Genomic DNA, 24,219 nt, shown 5'->3' on the forward strand with positions numbered 1-24,219 from the left:
TGCCTCCATGTTGGCGGAAGTCCTAAGCATAAATTCTAATATTTAGTGAAACTTGCTAATCATTTTCACAATTTTTCCTTATACCAAACACCTACAAAGAACCTTTATCTTTAGGTATAAAATATGTCAGATGGGATATATCCCTGCTACAGTGAATTATGACTTTTATATTTTTATTGTGAGAAATTAGTGTATATCAGTGCTGAGAGATTATTTTACTAACCTCTCCCCCTGTAAGTCCTATGTTCAGAAATGAATTTTCTTTTTAATATTTTTTTTATTTTATTGATTATGCCATTACATTTGTTCTATTTCCCCCCTTCATTCCCCTCCACCCTGCACCTACCACACCATTCCCCCCTTTCGTTCATGACCACGTGTCTCAAGTTCTTTAGATTCTATAAGAAATAAATTTTTAAAAAAGAGAATCTCTTGTTGGCTTTTTTCTGTGAACAATAATACATATTTTTTAACATGGCTGACTAATGTTAGGAAAGAACATAACTGTGCCATATCAGGAGTTTGTTTTGGACAAAAACCATCCTCTCCAACACTAAAAAAATGTCCATAATAACATAATGCTTGTTTTTATCTGCAAGCCAAAGTTCCTCCCAAGTGTAACCACAGGAATCCAAATGAATATATAATAGTTTGTTGACATATTTGTTTGGCAAGTATATAAAGCAACACCATCAAAAAAAGCTATTAATTGTTAAGACAATTAAAATGTAAAGACTGAAAATAGTGCTCATCTTGTATTAAAAAATATGTCTATAACTGTTTCACAAAGAGGATGCTTACAGGTGCCCTGCCCAGGTGGCTCAGCTGCTTAGTGCATCATCCCATACACCAAAAGATTGCAAGTTTGTTCCCCAGTCAGGGCACCTGCCCATGGTAACCGATTGGTGTTTCTCTCTCACATGGATGTTTTTGTTTCTCTCTCTTCCTCTTTTTCTAAAATCAATAAACACATACTGGGATTTTTTTTAAAAGGATAATGGTTACTTACATTACACATATAATTGTGCCAAGATCTTGTAACCTGTGGTAACTTCTCTTTTTTTTTCCAGTTTGCTGGGGATCCTTCACGCACAGGTTCCTGAGTACCAAGAGCATGGGCTAGGTTAGCAGAGCTTACAACATGAGGTGAAGATAAATTCAAAAAGAAAATTCAGGAAAATAATGCAATAAAAATTTTAAATAATTTTATATAAGTACAAATAGTTAGTCACAAAATAGCCATGGGAAATATAAAGTACAGTATAGGAAATAGAGTAGCCAAAGAACTTATACGCATGGCCCATGGACATGAACAATGGTGGCAGAATTAATTGCCTGTGGGACTGGGGTGTGGTGGGTGAAGGGGGGCAAAAAGGGAAATATCATGACAACAGTAATAGGATAACTGAAAAAATACTATTTAAAAAAATAACAAAAAAGTTCAGTAGTCATCACTTACTTTTGATGCAATCATATATGGAGGAATGAGTTCTATATTCATCTCCTGGAAGAGTTCTCTGCATTGCATAGTAATAAAGTCTCCAGCAAGGGGGGATTTCACGATACCTATGAAACAGAGTAAGTAAATAAGGCTAAGACAGCATTAGGTTCAAACTCCTTGGGACAAATGTCCTCTGTGGATTTATGTGTCAATAATTCTTTTCAAGGAGAATGAACAGAGCTATCTCTCAACGCATGCATGAAGCTAGGCATCAGTTTTAAATCCACATTATACACCACATTTTAAAAAATCTCTTTAAAAAAGACATTATTTGGAACTTGGTATGTTCTGACAGCCCAGTTTAACTGTCTGTGTCTTCTTGACAGCTAACACGGTCTCGGAGCCCGCTGGTAAATACATGTACCTTGCTGAAGGACGTAGCCGTCGTGGACTGGAATTGCAGTGGTATGAGTGGCTCCACTGTCCAAAATAAGCCCAGTAGAGCGCCCATTAGCAAATCTAGTTTAAAGCATTAAGGACAAGTAAGAAGGCTCCTAAAAATAATGTTTATTATAAAGGGAAGGTTTTATTAAGGCATTTGTAAACAGAGGCATTATGGCTTGAAATGTGTGAAAGTAAATCCAGGGTTTAAAATTGCTATCAACTAATGACTCTGGACTAAAAACAAATGACAACAAGCAGGACTGACTTCCAGACCGGTGGTGTGAACAACTTGGGGAACCCCCTTTCCCACACAGTCCTGTTAACTTGGTCAAAAATTAACACAACCACACACTGAGGGTCTCTGGAGATACAGCTAAGGGCTTCTAACAAATCGAGGAGCATTTACTTAATGAAATCCACAGAAACTTGGTAAGCACAGAGGGAGGCTGTGGACTTTGAGCTAGGACCTAAGGGCATGTCACAAAGAATTAAAGAAGTAGATCAGCAGCATGGCAGCTGAGTGGCAGTCCCCAGCCAGGTCAACTCAACACCATGAATATGGGCAGTTCCCACTTTGCATGGCTTTGCCTGGAACATCTTGGACCACTGTTCAGCAATGGGGCCATTTACTTGGTCATCAGATATTTACTCTGCATCTACTGTGTGCCTAGTGATGAGTCTCATGGTCAATAGAGGAGGGAAGGAAAGAGGTCAGTCTGGTACCAGCATTTCTTCAGCACAGAAGACACACAAAGGTGAACCTATTGTCTCTGCCCTGAGGTATATCCTGTTCAGTGAAGTACAGATCAGTAGGTAAAGCTGTAAAAAGAACAGCTCAAGATGATGCCCTAGGGGGTATTAAAGAAGAGACCACCTGACCAACCCCTGGGAAATCCTAGTGTAAAGTAGGGAGGGGGACACTGGGAAGAGCAGGAATGTGAGCAAAGGCTGGGAGCCAAGAGGGCAGGTGAGGTGAGGGAAATGTAAGTAGTTCAGCAGTATAGCCTGGAATAATAAAGGAAAGAATGAGGAAGATAATTCTAGCTTAAAGCTGACTGGCAATTAACAAAGATTATTAAAAGGAAGGGCTGCAGTAACCCCAGAAACAGCTTGTAGCTAATGTAGTGGACAGAGAAATAAATGGGTTTGAGAGATGGTTGGGGAAAAAAATACACAGGTCTTGATGACTAATAGATTAAAGAGAAAGATTTCCAGTCTGGGCAAGTGGGAATATGATGATACACAGGAGGAGATGAGGAGAGAAGATAAAGTCAATTTTGGACAAAATGAGTATCAAGTGCTTATACAGAAAACAAAATGTTCTTGTGGGCAGCTGAGCCTGGAGCTCACATGAAAGGTCTGAGATACCGATGTGGAATTTTTCAGACTAACTGGTATCTGAAGTCAAGGAAATGACTAAATTAAGCCAGAAAGGGCATGTCAAGAGAGATTGAGGCCTAAGGGCAGATAACCAAGGAATGGGAAGGGATAACCAGAGGGAAGAAGTCTGAGGAAAAAATGGCCAGAAAGACTGAAGAGGGATTTATGTTTGCCACTACTGGTACCCTGTTGATTTTTGCTCAACTATATACATAAACACTAATTTTATTGCTATTAGTACTGATTGATACAGTAACACCATCTACAAAGTAGAATAAAGGTATATGGACCTTCCTATAAATGGCAATTATAAAATCTGGGCATATTATTTTATTCATTTATCTATATTGTTAAATTCTCACCCAAGGATATGTTTATTGATTTTAGAAAGGGAGCACGAAAGAGAAACATTGATGTGAGAGAGAACATCGATCAGTGCCTCCTATACACACCTCGGCCAGGAACAGAACCCGCATCCGAGCTGTGTGCTGTGACTAGGGATCAAACCTGCAACCCTCTGGGGTACGGGATTACACTCCAACCAACTGAGCCACCCAGTCGGGACTGGACAAATTATTTTATTTATTTGTTTTAGTGGAAGGGGAATGTAGAGACAAACAGAGGGAGAGAAACAATCATGTGGGAAAAAGATAGATTGGTTGACTTCAATATGCACCCTGAGTGTGGAACCTGCAACCCAAGCATGTACTCTGACTGGGAATTGAACTTGAGACCCTTCACTTTATGGGATATGCCCAACCAACTAAGACACACCAGTCAGGACTGGACAAATTTATTTTAAATGAACATTTTAAGATGCTGGAAAGTGTTTAAAAGTAGTCAGATTCCAGCCAATATTTATTCTCATAAAGCTGTAACTCAAAGAATCTCAAGTGTACAACTCCCTTGCCTAAAAGTGCTCCCCAGTTCCATGGCTGTGGCTTAGCAAAGAAAGTGGTAGGAAAATAGCTAAACACTTAAGGCAGAACATTGGAATCTTGAGAACTACAGAAAAAGATGAAACCCCAAATCTGAGTATAAAACCTACCCAAATCTTTCTGGCTGACTATTAAACTATGCAACTATAGGACTTAAGGGGAATCAATAAAAATGGGAACAGAGAACAGAGATTAATCCACTTTTGAAAAACAGAGCTGTACCCATGACTTCTGTGATTCTGCTACATTTTAAGCTACATGCATTCTCCAACAGTATACAGTATAGGAAGCAGAAAATAAGCCTTCCTTATTAGCTTAAGGTGTCAAGAGGACAGAGCCTGTGGTTGGCAAACATAAGAACCCAGATATCAAGTAAAATGAAATAATACTACTCTTCTCATTAATATTTAGTTTCAGAAAATATAATTATTGTCACAAGGCGCACGGAGTTGGTTCCTGGGTCTGTACAACCCAAAAGCTGACCACTTCTGAGTGCACAGAGGACTGCACCTGGCAGCCGGGTGGCCGTAATCATGCCACAAAACAAGTATATTGAGTTACACCATAAGCGCTATGAATACCGTTTGGATTACCATGAGAAAAAGAGAAAAGAGGAAGGTCAAGAGGCTCATGAACATTCAAAGAAGGCAAAAAAGATGACTGATCTGAAGGCTAAGCTCTACCATAAATAGCACCATGCTGAGAAAATGCAAATGAAAAAGATTATCGAGATGCATGAAAAGAGAAACACCAAACAAAAGAATGATGAAGACTCCTCTAGGAGTTGTACCTGCCTATGTACTGGACAGAGAGGGACAGTCCCAAGCTAAAGTACTTTCCAATGTGATTAAACAAAAATGAAAAGAGAAAGCAGGAAAATGAGAAGTCCCTCTGCCCAAAATTCATGCCTAGGGAGAAACAGGTATTAAAAGTTATTCAAACAGAAAAGAGAAAGAAAAAAGCATGAAAGAGGATGGTTACTAAAGTCTGCTTTGTCAGAGATGGCTTTACTTGAAAACCACCTGAGTGAAAGATTCATCAGGCCAATGGGCTTATGTTTCAAGGAGGCCCATGTAACAAACACATCTTGAACTGAAAGCCACCTTTTGCCTGCCAATACTTGATGTAAAGAAGAATCCTTCATCCCCACTTTATACAACTTTGGGTGTTATTACCAAAGGTACTGTCATCAAGGTGAATGTAAGCGAGTTGGGCCTTGTGACCCAAGGAGGCAAGGTTATTTGGGGAGAATATGACCAGGTTACCAATCATGAAAAGGATGGATGTATAAATCCAGTCTTACTGGTTTGACAGCAGTTTCATACAAGTAACTCCTGTAATTATCAAAGACTATGCACCGATTAGGAAAACCTTACTGTGATGTTTCTACATTCTACAATTACTACAATGGCTTAAATGTCTGCAGCCATCAAGAAAACCATTTTATTGTAAAGAACATTAAAATGGCCCGGGTGTACAAAAAAAAGATGAAAATATAATAATTATTTTCTTTTTTTTAAGAGTTGATTTATTTACTTCTAGAGAGAGAAGGAGAGAGACAGGGAGAAAGACAGAAAGAGAAACATCAATGTACATCAGTGTGCCAGAGATACAGTGACAGGTGGCCTCTCACACACCCGCAACTGGGCACCTGGCCTGCAACCCAGGCATGTGCCCTGACTGGGAACCAAACCGGCGACCTTTCAGTTTGCAGGCCGGCACTCAATCCACTCAGCTACAGTGGATAGGGCTAGAAAATATAATGATTATTTTCATAGAAATGTTATTTATGTTAACAATAGGTCTAGTTATTTTAAAATAAACCGATAACTGTTAAATTCTTAGTTTTGTCAAACAATAATATTGATAGATATAACACATATAAACAAACTCTTTGAAGTTTTCAGTAAATTTAACTGTAAAGGAAGCCTGAGGCCATACTTAAAAAGTCAAAACAATTTTAGAATAACACTAAGATGTTGCTTGTCTTTTCCACTCATTCTCTCCTAAGTGTATAGAGGAGTTTTCGAGAGAGTACGTCATGTGTGATGTACCAATGACTAAATGCAAAGCCAGACAGGAGACTCCAACTTCTGCTATTGTCTCACATTAAAGAAATTTGAACAATGTAATACTCTACTCATTATTTTTTTTGGTTTAAAAAACAGTACTTTTCATTGAAATATTTTATTTACATTAAAATATAATATTTATTATAGATTAATTTACTTAAAATACTAAACAAATATGATTTTAAAGTTTCTGTTTCAATTTCCAATGTGTTAAATACTGCTAGACACTATATATATATATATATATATATATATATACACACACACACACACACACATACACACGTATGTATGTATGTATGTTTCTGGGTATAAAGATTTCAAGAATTGCTGGGCTAGGAATGATGCTAGTAGTCAGGAAAATTCACAAATGTGGAAAATTCTACAGAACAATCTACTTCCCTGAACAAAAACATTTCAAAAGGAAAAAAAAGGGATGGGAGGAGTAGAAAGACCTAAACCCTGGCTGGTGTGGCTCTGTTGGTTGGGCATCGTCCCTCAAACAGAAAGACTGAAGGCTGATTCCAGGTCAGGACACATGCCCCAGTTGCAGGTTCAGTCCCCAATGGGGGCGCATGCAAGAGGCAACCAATGATGTTTCTCTCTTACATAGTATGTTTTTCTCCCTTTGTCCCTCCCTCCCTCCCCCAGTCTTTGGAATCAATAAAAGAAAAAAAGTTTTTTTTAATAAAGAAACCTAAGAGACACTAAACAAATACAATGTATGACCTTCGTTGTTTGGGTCCTGATTCAAATACACTAAACTTTTTTAAAATAAGAAAACAGCCCTGATTGGTGTGGCTCAGTTGGTTACCTATGGACCCCCAAGGCAAAAAAAATCACCAGTTCCGTTCCAGTCAGGGCACATGCCTGGGTTGCAGGTTTGGTCCCTGGCTGGGGCACACAGGGGACAACTGATCAGTCTTTCTCTCTCATGTCAATGTTTCTCTCCCTCTTTTTCTCCCTCCCATCCCCTCTCTCATAGAAAGCTTTTCAAAAATTGTGGTTACATCTCTTTTTAATCATTTTTAGAGAACATTGTAAAACCCTATACAGATATATACATCCTGAAATTTCTAAGGGTAAAAATTAAATAATGTGTGGGATTAACTACAAAATTATGGTGGGAGGGAGAAAGATGGGGTTATAGCTAGTGTCATTTAGCTATGTGTTGAAAATTGTAGAACCTGGGTGATGAACTTACTATGGCGGTTTAACATTCTACTTTCTTTTGTTTCTGTTAGAAATTTTCTAAAATAAAAGATTAAAAAATAAAGCAATGCCAATTCTATTTACACTTTCTTTATAAGTAAGCAGCCAAAGACTTATGTTCAAATTGGGGATAGCCATCTTTAAATTATGGACTTGAACTAATTTGCTTAAGTTGACTTCATTTTCTAATATGGTAACATAAAAATTAAGTGAGATAACGCACACAGAGTCTGCCAGTACTCTTGTCCTCTACTCAAAAACCTTCAATGGTTCTCTAGAGTTCACATTTTTTTATATCTAATATTTTTATACCTACATTCAGATTTAAATATATTTTACAACTCCTTGCAAGTATAACATAAATCTTTAACTATAAACTAAGTCATGACACAAACGTTTTACTATTCACTTCAACACTTTTGCTAAAGTCATCTCCATCTCTAAGACATGGAACTATTGACAAATATTAGATTAGTTTCCAAAGTGATCCTCATGTTCATGTAAAATTTACCTTATATTATAGCAACCCAGGAAGATATGCAAGATAAGTGAGTAAAAGTAAAGTTCAGATTTTAAATACCTAATTCAAAATCACACCAATGCAAGCACTCCAACTTGAACTCTAAATATAGGGCTCTTTCTCCAATATCACACAACTTTTTTTTTTTAAAATAAATAAAGGTGGTCAGGCTACTATACTACTCTGCAGAACTACCATGATTACTACACAGAAATTTCAAATTAATCATGCATTTCTTTATGACTTTTGCCAATGGTCATTTTGAAGTAATGAATATTAAAAGCTATTATTTAGCTTCTAATAAGAATATTACATTACAAGTTCTTTGAGGTGAGGGCATATTTCCGTATCTGTCCCTTTATATGCTTGCAAAAACTATCTGGTGATTTAGTATTAAGGGAAGTTATAGCCAATTCTACTTTTCTATGGTATTGGAGGAGAAGGAGGAAATGGCAGTCTCTCAACTATATTTTAGCCAACTGGATACAACACTGCCTCCGATGCACATTCTCCTTCAAAAAACAAAATTCTTAATAACCCTGTTAACAAGCAGGATTTCAGCGCCTCTGTCCCCTACCCTCTCATATTTTCTGGTATATCACTTCCAATAAGAACTACTAAGAGATGGGTAGCTAACAAGCAAGACAGAAAGACCCCAAAGTTCTGAACAAGCAAGAATTAGCTCCTGTCTTCCTGCTGGGGCACCATCTTCGGGAACACCACATCTACTTTTACAGAAAAGCTAAGCATTAGTCTTTCAAGGATACGCAGTCAAAACTGCAGTTTTGCAAAGGAAGAATGCGGGGATGTTGTAGTGCTCAAACATCAACTCTGTCAGCTTCTCTCTCTTGGCTCTAGTGTTCCACTGGATAAGAAGAAAAAAGAAAAGCAAGTCATTTGTTGCTTAAAAACTAAAATGTTGATTTATCTCAAGATTCATCACAGCACTATATTACCAAATATGTAAAATGTCAAAAATAGAACACGACACCATGGCAAATAATCTTCATAATAATAACTTTATTATATTTAATACATTTCTATTTATTTATAAATAGATTTAATAAATAAATTAAATACAAATTAAAATTTGGTTATTATTTAGTATGTAAAATTGTTTGCTGCTATGAATTCTAGAAAATTAAGGAAAATTAAGATTCTTATAAAGAATGATTAAGTCTTAAGAGCATCATGGAATAGACTGACGGCTGTGAGAGGGGAGGTGGGGCTGATTGAAAGGTGAAAGGATTAGACAAAGAACATACGTGAAGGACCCGTTGACACAGACAATGGTGTGGGGACTGACTACAGGACTGGGGGGAGGGGTACAAAAAGGGAAAAATGTGACAACTGTAATAGCATAAGTAATAAAACATTAAAAAATTAGGAGGTATGTAAAAAAATGCTAAACACAGCTGAACTTCCCAAGTTCCATGAAAGAATGCCAAATTAAATCCTATTAAAAAAATCTTAAAAGTGAATCTGGTGATCAAAATCCTAAGTATGAATTCTAAACCACCAAATTCTCCCACTTACACCTGCTACTCATAAAAGAAACCAGAAATTAACTACAATAACAGCAGACTGATAATTTATTATTTCACAAGAGGCTTCAGTATAGCAATTTGCAGCCCTCGTTCAACAACTCTACTGGACATCTCACCTGAGTATAAAATCAGCTATGTACTGCACTTGTGGCACAGGGACAATTCATTAACCAAAATGGGAAGCAGCCCAAGGATTCTAGTGTTAAGTAAATCCCTGGAAAAAATAGGTGAATAACCACCAAAACTCATTTGGGTGCTTTGATAAAATATTCTGTGAATATTTTATTTACTGAAATAAAAGTTACAGTATTATTTAAAAATTAATCCCCCTTCCCCTCATTTTCAAACATCAGAATATAAATTTCTAAGCTTCTTTAGAGAAAAAAACACTTTTCAAATGAATGGGGGGGGGGGAGGAAACACTAGAAAGGCAAGTCTTGTCCTTACCGGTGCTTCTGACATGAGGACAGGATGCAGGCTGGGCTCCGATTTGACGTGCATCTTGTAGGTGTGATCCAAAATAGCCTGGAAACTATCCCAGTCCTCAACTAGAATATAAAATCAATACCCTGAAAACACTACTTAGTTGGAGATCAATGCAGCATCTTGAGATTTTTTTCTATGATTTACCATTAAATACTTTAACATGCAGAACCTAATTATTCTATAGCTGTACATCCTAACATAGTACTTTAAATAGATATCATCTTTGCTTCTAGATATAGAACCTTTTCTTGGTTCCTGTATCCCCAATAGTCACAACCCCAAGACCTGTGCCAAATGTAAATAATGTGCATAACAGAGTTACAGTACCACATAAATATTACTCAAGAAGTACTTATTAGAGGCCTAGTATGCCTTACTGGAATGGTAAAAGGAAAGAACTGTATGATGTAGGCCTGACATTCAAAAACTTACAATATGAGACTTCCAGTCAAGATGAAGACATGGGTATACATGCTTTGCCTCCTCCAGCAACCACAGTAAGAATTACAACTAAACCTCAAAAACAAATAACACCCAGAACTGTCAGAAAATTGAACTGTATGGAAGTCCAACAACCAAGGATTTAAGGAAGTCACATTTATCCAGATAGGTAGAAGGGGCAAACATGTGGACACATGCAGAAAGTCAAGGAAACACAATGTGGCGTGGAGAGGTAGCAATGGCAGCAGAACAGGCGGTCCAATATTCACGTGTGGTTGATAAAAATCGTGAGGGATACCTTGGGAGCAAGCTTTCGCAGCCCCAGTCCAGACCATACAGCCTGGGGTTCCAGTGCCAGGAAGATAAGTCACCATAACTTCTGGCTGTGAAAACCAGCAGGGATTGGGGTAGCAGAAGAAACTACCAAATTTTCAGGAAACCCTACTTAAAGGGCCCACACAGTCTTAAAACATACGCACACACACCAACCCACTCTAGGATTCAGCACCAGGGCAACAGCTGGAAGGGTGTTAGTCACATACAGGGAGTGGGTGAAGTGACTGGAAACAGGGAGTGCTGGGCAAACCTCCAGAAGCCAGGCAGCAGCACTGTCCCCTCTCTGAGCCCGCCCCACACACAGAACCACAAAATGGTGAAGTGGATTGCCCCACCCCAGTGATTACCTAAGGCTTGGCCCCACATAATTTACAGCCACCTTTTCTACAATAGGTCATTCTGCTGAGACAAGAGAATCAAAGTAGTTCTATGTAATACACAGAAACAAACCCAGGAGGGTGCCAAATAGAGGAGACAAAGAAATATGGCCAAAATGAAAGAACAGAACAAAACCCAAGAAAAAGAATGAAATGAAATGGAGATAGCCCACCTACCAGATGCAGAGTTCAAAACATTGGTGGTCAGGATACTCAAAGAACCCACTGAGTACATCGCAGTTCGATTCCCAGTCAGGGCACATGCCTGGGTTGCAGGCCAGCTCCCAGCAGGGGACACACTAGAGGCAACCATACATTGATGTTTCTCTTCCTCTCTCCTTCCCCTCTAAAGATAAATAAAATCTTAAAAAAAAAAAAAAAAACTCACTGAGTACAGCAATAATATAAAGGAAGAAATAAAGGTTATAGTAAATAAAATAAAGAAAAATCTATAGGGATCCAACAGTGAAGGGGAAGAAGCTGGGACTCAATGATTTAGAACAGAAAGAAGAAAAAAAAAACATTAAGCCAGAGAACACAAAGAAGAAACATATTTTCAGAAAAAATGAGGATACTATAAGAACCATCTGGGACATTTCCAAGCATACCAACATCCAAATCATAGAGATGCCTAAAGGAGAAGAGGAAAACCATGAAATTGATAACTTATAAACAGAAATAATGAGAGAAAACTTCCCTAATTTGGCAAAGGAAATAGACATACAAGTCCAGGAATGCACAGAGAACCCCAAACAAGATGGACACAAAGAGGACTACACCAAAACACATCAAAATTAAAATGTCAAAGGTTAAAAATAAAGAGAGAATCTTAAAAGCAGCAAGAGAAAAGGAGAGAGTTACCTACAAATAAGTTATCAGAAGACTATCAGCTGATTTCTCAGAAGAAACTTTGCAGGCAAGAAAGGACTAGCAAGAAGTATTCAAAGTGATGAAAAGCAAGGACCTACAACCTAGATTACCCAGCAAAATTAACACTTAGAATGGAAGGGCATATAAAGTGCTTCCCAGACAAGGAAAAACTAAAGGAGTTCATCATCACCATACCATTATTATATGAAATGTTAAAGGGACCTATTTAAGAAAAAGAATATCAAAACTATGAACCTTAAAAAGGCAACAAATTCTCAACTATCAACAACTGAATCTAAAAAACCAAACTAACAGAAAGTAACAGAATCATAGATATGGATATCATTTGGAGGGTTACCAGCTGAGAGGGGGAAGGAGGAGAATGGGGGAAAAGGTGCAGGCATTAAGAAGCATAATTGGCAGACACAAAATAGGCAGGAGGATGTTAAGAATAGTACAGAAAATGAAGAAGCTAAAAAACTTACATGCACTACCCACAGACATAAACTAGGGGGACTGCTGGAGGGAATGGGAGTACTGGGCAGAGGGGGCTGAAGGGGGGAAAATGGGGACATCTGTAACAGCATAACCAATAAAATATTTTTAAAAAAACCTTTTAGTCTACTTGAATAAATAAAATTAAGGACATAAAAATTCAGATAATAATACAGTATGTCTCCAATTTTACTTCCACCTAAACATTCCATTAAAACTGTTAGCCTAAATTATTTCTGACCTTTTAATGTGTAAATCCGGTGAGTGCTTCATATTTGCAATTTTGCTTGACCTCTCTAAATTGACTACTCAAGAGTTTGCAAACTTTTTCTGCCACAGTGCAAAGAAGGAATGTCATTACTTATACAACATACATCCACACACCTAGCAGGATGTATTTTTTAGTCAATAGATTTTATTAGTTGTTCTAATTTCTTCCTCCCCTTCTTAGTGTACATCTGAATGTCACAGCTCTGAACAATAAGAATCGTTGGACTTCTAAGTTGTCCAGGAGTTTATTTGTCCTCCTGAATTTTTCTCTTACATCCCTAAGTTCCCTCACATTCACCTTCATGGGCACCTCTCCTTCTGTACTCATTAAATACAGAACCAGTTTTCACAAGGAACCCCATTTTCAACCCTGTTCTCCTATTTCAAACTCTTCTTGAGTAATACAATACAGTTTCATGTCTTAAAATCTTTCTCACCTGCTTACAACATACATTAGCACCTTTGTTCAAACACTTTAAACTCCTAACAAATTCATTTACTTGCTGTGCAGAAAGAGTTAACACAGCAGTCCTGAGAAAGACCTGCTACAAGGATGACCTTTGGTAGGCATCCGGGGACTTGACTGGTGAACAGTTCCCTGCACTGACATAAAATGTTCCCTACATGATGAGAGTAGCTCATTGTGCCTAAATAGTTTGTACAAAGAATGTGGCTTACGATGAACACCTTCTTTCCTTTTGGGAGTCTGGGATTTTATAAGGCACGGGGTACCTACATAACCAACCTCTAGTAAAAACCTTGGGTACTGAACGTGTAATGAGTTTCCCTAGTGAACAACACACATGTGGTTACGACTTGGTGCTGGAGGAATTAAGCACATCCTATATGACTGCACTGTGTGAAGACTCCTGGAAGTCTGTACTGCTTTCCTCTGGACCATACTCCTAGTCCCCTTTCTCCCCTTACTGATTTTGTTTGTATCATTTCAGTGCAATAATCTTAGTCTTCAGTACAACTATACACCAAGTCCTGTAGTCCTTCTAGTCAATGACTGAATTTCAGAGTGATCTTGGATTATAGCAATACTTCCCTTTTACACCATAAAACTTATTTTATGTGCTCTATTCCTACCTCAATGCATAGAACCCTTAACTCAGTCACCCCCCAAAAAAACCTAAGAAACTTTCTTGATCCAGTCAATCATTTATATACCTATCGTCTCCTGGATTATCTCTAAAGGCACCTCATGATCCTGACATCAGCATTACAATTCAATCCTCTTCATTTCTCCACTGGTCTCTCACCATAACTGACCTTCCAGTCTCAGTATCTCTTTAGTCCACATATTGCTGGCAAACATGAACATTTCACATCTGTTTCAATTCCTTTGGGGTTACCCTTATTACCAGCTTAACACACCCCTGGCATGGGTTATGAGTCCTTTTATGATTGTTCTTGGTCTACCTTCCTTGCATCTGGCCATAAGGCACTCAATGTTACAGCCATATGTACAATTGATGATACTTCTAAACATGTAAGTTCCTTCCACAACTCCATCTCTTCACACATGCTGGTTGCTCTGCTTTATCTGTTCTTGTCAGGCTAAATCTTATTCATTGATCAAGATTCAGAACAAAACTTACCTCCTTTGTGAAAACCATCACTGACCCCCAATGACAGAGTTAATGCCACTCCTCCCTAATCCTACTGATTATCAGACATAGCTACATTATGGCACTTATCCCACATTTCATATATATACATCTATGCCTCCTACCTATGAGTTTCTTCAGGAAAAGTAACGTGTTTTATGCATCTTTGTATTCTCAGTATCTGGTGCATCAGTTTGTAGAATGAAAAAAATTACTGGTGTTCAACTCCTAGGAAGCTGTTACTTTACATCTAACAATGTGCACCCAGTATACTCTGTGTTTATAATCAATTATGTAGGAAAACAAAATCATACCCATCCCGTTTTTCAGTGGTGAGATGGCCTCCATATTCTCCCTGGGGACACGCAGGGCATTAGTATCTATGTAATAGGTGGGACCGCCTTGTTTGCCTTTATCACCATCTATTTCCATCAACGTGCTTCCATCATCTCTTTCTAACACCATGCCAATAGCAGTGGGAAAATCCACCTGTAAGAGTCAAAAACATGACACACTAGTTTTACCTGCTTTTATCAAGGACTCATTTTTCTCCCCAAACTAATGCCTTTTATCATATTTGAGCCAGTATTTCTGCATGAATTTAATTCTATGCGAATGGCCCTTACATAGCCAATTAACTCTAACATGACACTTACCTTGGGACAGTCCTCACCAGCATAACCAGCTCTCACAGTATAGGATCCAATGTCAAAAACAAGGGCTCCAACTTCATCTGATGAGATGAGAAAATAATTAACATTAAAAACTTACAAGTATCATATGGAAATTTTACAAGTACTTAATATGCTCAAAATCAGAATGTATATGAAAGCTCTATAAATATTAAACCAGGCATTACATTCATACTATTACTACTTTGAACCTAGCTTTATTTTAAATACACCTTCAGCTAAAGATTCAGTTAATTAAAATATAATGTCAGTCCTGGCTGGTGTGGTTCAGTGTACTGAGCACCAGCCTGGGAACCGAAGCATCACCGGTTCTATTCCCAGTCAGGGCACATGCCTGGGTTGGGAGCCAGGTCCCTGGTTTGGGGAGCATGTAAGGCAACCTCACATTAATGTTTCTCTCCCTCTGCCTCCCTCCCTTTCCCTCTCTCTAAAAGAAATAAATAACATCTTTGTAAAAAAATAAAATAAAAGATAATGTCATACACGGTATATCAGAAGTTCGATCAGGAAAGAGATACTACACTAAAATTGGGTAATTTGAGGAGAGTTTACTTAAGGGACTATTTACAAAGATATAGGGCACAATACAGCATAATAAGAAAACCAGTACGGTACCCTAGGCCTTATAATATCAGAGATCTGTTGCCATCTTTAGAAATAAAGAAATGGAGAAGAAACTTATTCCAGAACCCAGAGAGTTGTGTGTTTGGAGGGCTACCTGACAGGAGCTGTGACCTTCACTTAAGGGGTGGCTGGCTCCTAGAAAAAGGAACCAGGTTAATAAACATGCCAACCTCTCTACTTCCTCTCCCCATTGGCTTGAGTGTTCTTATAAGTTCTCATCCAAATTGGGCTACTTCCAAATGTAAAAGGGTCCATATTAATAATTGTACCAGGACAAGAGTCATAAATCAGGAAGTATGGGTACCCTACCATTAGCCATGCCGGAGGTCAAGGAAGCCCACTGATCTAATCTTCATGGGTCAGTGTTCAAGGGCACAGAGAGGGCGGAAATGTGTGGTGGGTGGATCTAGAGGGGCAAAGGGAAGATATCTAGTATACCTTGGTATGATTTTTTCATACATTAGGGAAATAATATTCCATTCAATTAGCGCATAAACTCAGCCAAATCCTAAGCAGGGTACCTGAAGATTAAGAATTTATGGTATAGTAATACAAGCCAAGGAAAAAATCATTAAAAAGAAGGTATCAAAGTTTACACATTTTAAAAATTTTTTAGGAAAAAATAGTTTTTTTTATAAAAGAACATTTAATGCTGAGAGAAAAAGCTAGTCAAATTCAAAGAACAGCCTCTAATTATAGTTTAAAAGTACTTCAGCCCAAACATTATGGTTCCTAAAACAAAGCATTTGGATTTTCCAGGCAGATATTTTTAAAGAAGGAATTTTTTTTCAACCATTAAAAATGATAAAGAAATACTATTTACCCCCAATAAATCTGCAAAAATAGGTAAATCTGATAAGACCACATGTTGTCAAAAATGTAGGGAAAGAAGAACTTTTATATATCTGCTAGTAAAAACTGTAAACTGGAAGAACCACTATGGGCAATTTACTCATTACTAAAACTGAAAGTGTCCATACACAGAAATTACACTTTATCTTCTAGAAAGCAGCTCTAGAAGCAGCATAAATTATAAAAGTATACTGACCATAATGTTCACCAGGTATGTGAATGTTGGGTGATTTACTAACCTCTCTGCCTCAGGTTCCCATCTCACAGGATGGTATAACGATTAAATGTGTTCAATGTTTTAATGTATGTAAGCACTTAGAACAGTACCTGCACATAACAAGCACTGTCAGTGGTAGCTGCTAAAATAATCAGTATTGTCACACTGCTTGCCATGGGAAAAGACAGAAATTATCTAGTGGTCTCTCACTATGGAAACAGATAAACTACAGTGTATTCGTATATTGACATACTATATACCAGTTAAAGGAGTGATCTAGACCTACATGTGTCAACATGGAAAAATTTCAAAAATAATTTTTAAAAGTTAGTATATATATGTACACACACACACAAACACATTATACTATTTAATTCACTATGGATATGCACGCACTTATTATAAATGTTACCATAGTTCTAGGAGAAAAAGATGATGATCTATACCAATAACATTTTATTTCTTAAAATATCTGAGGCAAATGTGGCAAAAATTACATTTAATCTAAGTAATAAGTATATAAGTATAACAAACTTACATATATATTTTATTTTTTAATGTTGAGCTATTGGAAAATTTAAAAAATTTTTATTGTTATCCAAGTATCAAAACATTTTTAAATAAAATTTAGAATGAAGAAAATCAATTAGAATACTTCAGATACTCACCGTTTATTGTTTTAATTTTTTTTTTAGATTTTACTTATTTTTAGAGAGAGAGGAAGGGAGGGAGAGAGGAAGAGAAACATCGATGTGAGAGAAATACATTGATTGGTTGCCTCTCACAGGCTCCCAACTGGGGACCTGACCCACAACCAGGGGATGTGCCCCAACTGGGAATTGAACCAGCAACCTTTTGGTTCGCAGGCCAGCACTCAATCCACTGAACCACACCAGTCAGGGCAAGATAGTCACTGTTTAGAGATGGTATCTTTACATGATGATGATCTCATTTTCATTGAAAAATACTGAACTATTTTTATTTAATTTGAAAGGAAATTGCTATATTTCCCAATGTAATTAACCTTCTCTATGTAATTCTCCGGTCACAACAATTTTGTCTGAAAGTAGGAGCCTACAAAAGCAGAACACTGCACTTGTTTTCACCATAGCATGGAAAGTCAAGTAAAAATAGTAATTATAGGATACCAACAAACATGTATTAGTAAACTTTAGCACTCTGATTAACCAGAATACCTAGTAAAGAAATATCCTAAAGATATTAATTAATAGCCTGCTTAACCAAAATTTTACACTCCTTTTCTCAAGGATCAATCTTTTGCTCTGCAACAGATCTCTTTACATTTTGTGTTATGGACCCCTTTGACAATGTTCTAGACTGATCTGTTCCCCCTAAAATTCATATGATGAAGTCTTAACCCCTGGTACATCAGAATGTGACTACTATTGGATATGAGGTCTTTAAAGGTGTGGTTAAATTAAAATGAGATCATTAGGGTGGGCTCTAATCCTTATGCCTGGTGTCCATCCTTATATGAAGAGTATTTTAGGGCACAGAAATTACAGAGGAAAGGCCATTTGCCACAGGAAAGAGACAACCATTTAGGTCAAGGAGAAAGACCTCCAAACTGTAATCCTGCAGACAGCTTGACCTCAGATTCCTAGCCTCCAGAACTGTAAGAAAATTACTTCTGTTGTTTAAGTCACTCAGTCTTTGGTACTTTGTTATGGCATCCCTAGCAAACCAATACAGACAGTTTAGGGAACTTATAAATCCTTCTTAGACTGTTTCAAAATAGATTATAAAATAAACCAATTACAATAAAATTTAATTCTATGCATGGAATCCTAGGGAATGCCAGGGACCCGGATTAGGAGCCCTTTCCTTAATTTACCCTTTCTTAGGTAATCTGCTCCACTCCTACAGCCTCAACTTCTACCTAAATACTAATCATTCCGATATCAGATCTCTCTTTCAAGCCTTCATCTTCATCTAGATCCATGTCTTGAGCTTCTTACTGTGCATCAACATCAATTCCACCTGATGTCCCATGGATACCTCAAATTCAACATATCTGAAGCATTGTCTTCTCCATCCTAACCTAATAGAAGTATGGCTTATCACAAAAACCTCTGAATTTTTGCAGAATCATAAACACTTTCATATTTCTCACCCTTTGTCAATTTCTGCCAAATATTTGTTAAATACTTCTCAAATCCCTTCCTTGTTAATACCATTGCCCCTGCTTTGAGTCAAGCTCTTACTGCCACAGGAAATTACTACAGTTCAGTACAGGTATTATGCTCTATCACTTTACCTTCTCAATCTTCCTTTTAAACTGCTACACTGTGACCTTTCAAAATTGTAACTCTTAAACAAAAAGCCTTCAATGAAAAGGGGAAACTCATTCAGTAGTTTCTCATCATCTACAGGATAAAATTCAGATTAGTCTACCGAGTTGATATTCAAGGCCTAGTACAATCTGGCAGCAGTCTCACCTCCCACCTCACAAACTAGCAGAACTGCTAATATGTAGACCCTAAAGATACCATGGAATCTCACTCAGCTAACCTTCGCATATGCTGTCCCTCTCCACTCCCCTTCCAACGTCCACATAACCTTTCTTGTAAAGTTCCCTGACTACCCAACAAGGAGCTGATAAGTTTGTCCATTACCTTTGTACCTTCTATATATCATCATTAGTGAACATAGTTCACTGAATAAGTTACCTTTTCTTACCACTTTAAGATGCTAGAAACTATAAGATGCACCATTATTTCATGCACCACTAAGAAAAAAACATGCTGCCAATTAAACTCTGCCACACCATCAATATTAGAAATATTTTGTTCTTCAAGTATGGTAAAAAATGTACAAAAAAATAAATGCAATACAGTGTCTATTTACTTGACCAATTCACCTACAAGACTGACAGCTTTTTTTTAAAGAATTTATTTATTTATTTTGAGAGAGAGAGGAAGGGAGGGAGAAAGAGAAGGAGAGAAACATCAATGTGTGGTTGCCTCTGGCATGCCCCCAACTGGAAACCTGGCCTGCAACCCAGGCACATGCCCTGAGTGGGAATCAAACCAGTGACCCTTTTGTTCACAAGCTGGAACTCAACCCACTGAGCCACACCAGCCAGGGCAGACATTGACGGCTTCTTAAAGTCAGAGGCACATAGCAAGCACTCATTTTTTTCCTGTTAAAACAAAAAATCTAACACATCAGTTTTTTATCCTGTTTTAATAAATATGGTATCCTGAACATGGTTGAATTTTGAGTAAGATGCTTGATTCTTTGAATTTTGCACCTGCTTAGTTTCCCATTTTTCCTGTACCTTGTTTTGTAAACATCAAGCACCAAGGAACCTGAACCAGGAGGGCGGCAAAGGGAAGGAGAGAGCTTAAAAGCAAAACCTCGGAAGTCTGGATATTTAAGAACTAGGATGGATTCTATTGCTTAAAAAACCTCAAGGGTTTGATCCCTTTTCCACTATAAATGCTTCTGTTACCATGTTTTTCCTCACAGTAAATGGCTTCCAAGTTTAAGAGAGATGATTTCTCTGGCAAAACACAAAGCAATGGTGGCAATCTTCTGGTCTTAAAACATTTCAATAGGATACAGAATGACTTTAAGTGGAGGTAGAGGCGTGTGTGTTCAACGGTTACCCAACTCATGGGGAAGATGATTTTGAGAAAGTTTAAAGGATAGAGACTTAGGAGGGCAAAAGTGATGAAACTAACAATTTGGGCTGGTAGTATACTGTTTATTTTTATTATGCTAAGGAATTTTAAGAAGAGCAGTACCATTAAAGATGACTGCAAGAATAAGGAGTAGGCCCAGTAACCAGTTAAAGTATAGAAATCTGGATAAATTATGCATTGCATGTAAAGCCAATGATCAATGTCTAATCTGGTCGAAAGTTATACCTGAAAAAAAAAGTTGTGACTTAAAATTTAAGCCACAAAGATGGTTTTTATAAGCACAGAGTTAAAAATACGCTCTACTAAGTTAATTACAAAAAAAATTGGGTGGGAGGTTTGGTTGCTTTTCATAGCAAACCCTTTGGAAAATGTGACCCACTACATAGCTCAAACACAAAATCATATATACTTAATTTTGTGAGTTTTTAAAATACTTTTTATGAGAAATAGACTTATTTCACATAAAAAGTATTTTTCATTTCACTTTCTATGTGAAATAGGCTTCTTTCACATAAAAAGTGAAATGAAAACATAGCAAATAAAAAATAAAATGTTTATTCTAAACCATACATGGATATGTAGTTAAATGTTTGAAAAGTGATTTATAAAAAAACAATCAAAACCTCTTTTTTGAATAGTAAAGGTTTTTACTGAAATGCCTTTTCTTCATCCCAGAGATTCTTGCTCCCCATTTGCTAGGAAGTTATGTAATTCTGGGCTGGTTGCTTAACCTTTTTTGCACCTGATTTTCTTCAGTAAAATGGGGATAATAGTACCTACTCCTATGACTGTTATGGATTAACTGAGTTAATGAAGGTATTAAATGCAACAAATGAGAAGAATCTGGAACAGGTCTTGGTACATAGGATATACTCAAGAAATGTTAGTTGCTGATATTACTGTATCCATTTCTACCTAACTCAGGAAATACTCAATCTAGGTCGTTGAATCAGTGAACCTGAACGTCAAAAGAGTCAACAGCCTCCAGATCACAAAGGCACACAGATCCAGTTTTTCCCTCAGGATCACATCTTCAGACAGGGCAGAGGTAAATCATGAAGATCCACTTGGCTTTCTCCAAAGTGAAATGGGAGATAGGAGACTACTCACGATCACATTTGAGAGATCAAAACCAAGAACAGAATAGGGAAGGAGGCAGTGAAGGTCAGCCTATCACCTCAAGAGACTCAAGCTACTCTCAAAAAACTAAGAACTTTGAAAACAGCATTTTTATCCCCTGCCAATAAAATGCTGTCCTCTTCAGGGATGGCAACCTTACTAGACACAATAAAAAGCAACACTTTGGTGCTGGCTCCTTGTTCTCCAACTCATCAAACAGAAACACAAAACATACACACCTCTGTTCCCTTTAGGTCTCTTGCAAAAAACAAAGGCTCGGACTCAGTAGATTTACAATGGGGCCTGGCAGTCTGCAATCCTAAAAAGCTGCAGGTGATGCTGAACTGCTGCTCCACCAACCACACTCTGAGAGCTGGTGCAGCATTATCTCATTTAACCACCACAACCACCCCAATGGCCAGTGTGGGGAGGGACAAACTTTCCCTCACCCTAACAGTTCTTTGGGTTGGTCTAATAATCAAGTAGACAGGACACAGATTAGCAGGAGACAATTTAATAGTTTAATACATACATATGTATGGGATCCCTGTGGACACGAGAGAGTCAGAGACCCCCACATGCACTAGGGGTTCAGACACAGAAAGGTGTACCCAGGTCTGTAACACAGTCTAAGCTAGGGCTGAGATAATGCACCTTGGGGGCTTCAAAGGGTCATTGCAGGATGATAATAAGAGCCGGTGTTTAGTATGAGGGGGAACCCTAAAAACAGAATTTCTTCAAAATGTGTATTTATTCTTACATGTTTAAACTTCAGCCACCTCTTGAGTACCCTCCATTTGATGGAATACACTTAATGGTGACTTTTTCCCACTGCTCAAAACAATTTTGAACTCGTCGATTTTGATGCCTTTAAGTGCTTGTGCCATTTTTCATTTCACCTCTTCCACATGAGCAAAACGTTTCCCTTTGGGGACTTTTTTCATAGGGGGAAAGAAACGAAGTCTTTTGAGGCCAGATCAGGCGAATAGGGAGGGTGGGACACAGGGGTCATGCTGTTTGGACTCAAAAACTGAACACTCAGGGTGGTGTGGGCAGGTGTGCTCCCAAATCACCCATCATGAAATGGGCAAATGCAGTGAAAGTCAAAAAAAACTCACGGAAGCCAAATGCAGCCTCTCACAACACCACCAGCTCGTATACTGATAATGATGGAGGGGACCAACGGTACAAGGGCCCACCCTCCAGAAGATAATTCTGGGTTTCCTTTGGTAACCCCTCCTGAATAAAAGTCTGCTGTGCCAAAAAGGTGGGTCAAAAAGAGATTATTGCTCATAGTCTCGTGTTATGTATGGCCAAGGTCTCTAATTCCAGTTCTTCTGGGTAGTGAAAGGGAGGGGAAGAAGTTTCTCCTGAGCCTGAAGGTAAAACTGACATTAGCTCGAAATAAGCCGCATACTACCTAGCCACGTCTTGGGGTGTCTGCTTCTGAACCCCCACATTAGGCACTGTCACCTCACAACCCGGGAGCCTGAAGTTGGTCCAAGTGAAGTCACCTGCCCAAGGCCAAAGCGCCCCGGGAACGGTGAGGCTGGTGTTACGCTCAGGTCCCTGGAACTCCCTGGCTCAGCCCACCCAAGCAAAGCGTCCGTAAATTACAGGCGTTCGTTCCTAAATCAATGCCAAGCACTGACACGCAGGAGTAACTTGCAGAATCCACGGTCAACCAACAGGCAGGAGCTGCTGAAGCGTGCGCGGCAGCGCTCGCGCTGAGCGCGGACGGGAGTGTCCGTCCTGAGTGGCCGCCACGCTGGCCATCCCACCCACCTCCCGCGCTCGCTGAGCCACTTATTGGACGGTGCGGAAACCCCGCGTCCAGGCTCGCAAACCGCAGGGAACTCCCTAAGTTTAAACTCGCGCGCCCACCCGGATCAGCCGAGGTCTGGAGACTCTAGAGTGGCGACCTTGCGGCTGCTCACTGCGGCGGCGCTGGAGGGAGCTTCACTCTCCGCCGCGGGACCGGCGCGCAATCCCCAAACGCGCCCTTCTAGGGCCGAGGCTGGAAGGGGCCACAAGCGGCGGCGACTCCGGGAGCCAGAGGCGCTCAGCACACCCGGTGGGCGCCAGGGACCCGCAGAGCGCTGGACGGGGATGGGGCGGGGAGGCGGGAGGCAAGTGACGGGAGACCGGAAGGGGCCGCCGCCGAGAGGGGTGAGGAGGGTAGGGGGCGGCGGGTACACACCCCACACTGAAACGGCGCGCTCACTCACCTCCCCCGTACACGCCACCGCTCATGGCTGCTTGTGGGCGTGGCTCCTAAGCTGAAGGCTACAGGGCGACCTGACAGCAACAACGGTAACCGGGAGCCCTGACAAGCAGTAGCCTCTTACCCCCCGAACTTCCACCGCCACCCCCCTCCGGCAACAAAGCGGTGCCCCCCACAACCGGTGCGCAGTCACACTTGCTGCCTTCCCCTTTCAGCCAATTGCGAGAGGTCCGGCTATTCTTTAGCCAATCATAACTGGGTTCTGGGGCATCCTGCGGCGGTACTGTCATATTAGCCAATCAAAGACAGCCATAGGGGCGGGGCGAGTGATAGGGGCAAAAGGAGGGAAAGAATTGGACGTTGGAGCTGAAGGGGCCGTAG

At 39.2% G+C, this 24,219-nt stretch overlaps 1 protein-coding gene and 1 pseudogene across 1 annotated transcript in view; one reads left to right on the plus strand and one right to left on the minus strand.

Moving 5' to 3' along the window:
* ACTL6A (actin like 6A) overlaps nt 1–24,009 on the minus strand; it is a 38,299-nt gene extending 14,290 nt beyond the window's left edge. The window contains exons 1-8 of the mRNA XM_037136869.2: nt 23,843–24,009; nt 15,099–15,175; nt 14,757–14,931; nt 10,002–10,102; nt 8,775–8,872; nt 1,866–1,960; nt 1,460–1,566; nt 1,010–1,099 (exon numbers count right to left, since the gene is read on the minus strand). Coding sequence (XP_036992764.2) covers nt 1,010–1,099; nt 1,460–1,566; nt 1,866–1,960; nt 8,775–8,872; nt 10,002–10,102; nt 14,757–14,931; nt 15,099–15,175; nt 23,843–23,867 — 768 coding nt within the window. The 5' untranslated portion in view covers nt 23,868–24,009. The remainder of the gene's footprint in view (nt 1–1,009; nt 1,100–1,459; nt 1,567–1,865; nt 1,961–8,774; nt 8,873–10,001; nt 10,103–14,756; nt 14,932–15,098; nt 15,176–23,842) is intronic.
* Nucleotides 4,695–5,548, plus strand: LOC119043021 (ribosome biogenesis protein NSA2 homolog; annotated as a pseudogene).
* Nucleotides 24,010–24,219: the final 210 nt, after the last annotated feature.

This window comes from Artibeus jamaicensis, unplaced genomic scaffold, assembly GCF_021234435.1.
Source record: "Artibeus jamaicensis isolate MK-2021 breed Jamaican fruit bat unplaced genomic scaffold, CSHL_Jam_final scaffold_474, whole genome shotgun sequence".
In the NCBI taxonomy this organism is placed as follows: Eukaryota; Metazoa; Chordata; class Mammalia; order Chiroptera; family Phyllostomidae; genus Artibeus; species Artibeus jamaicensis.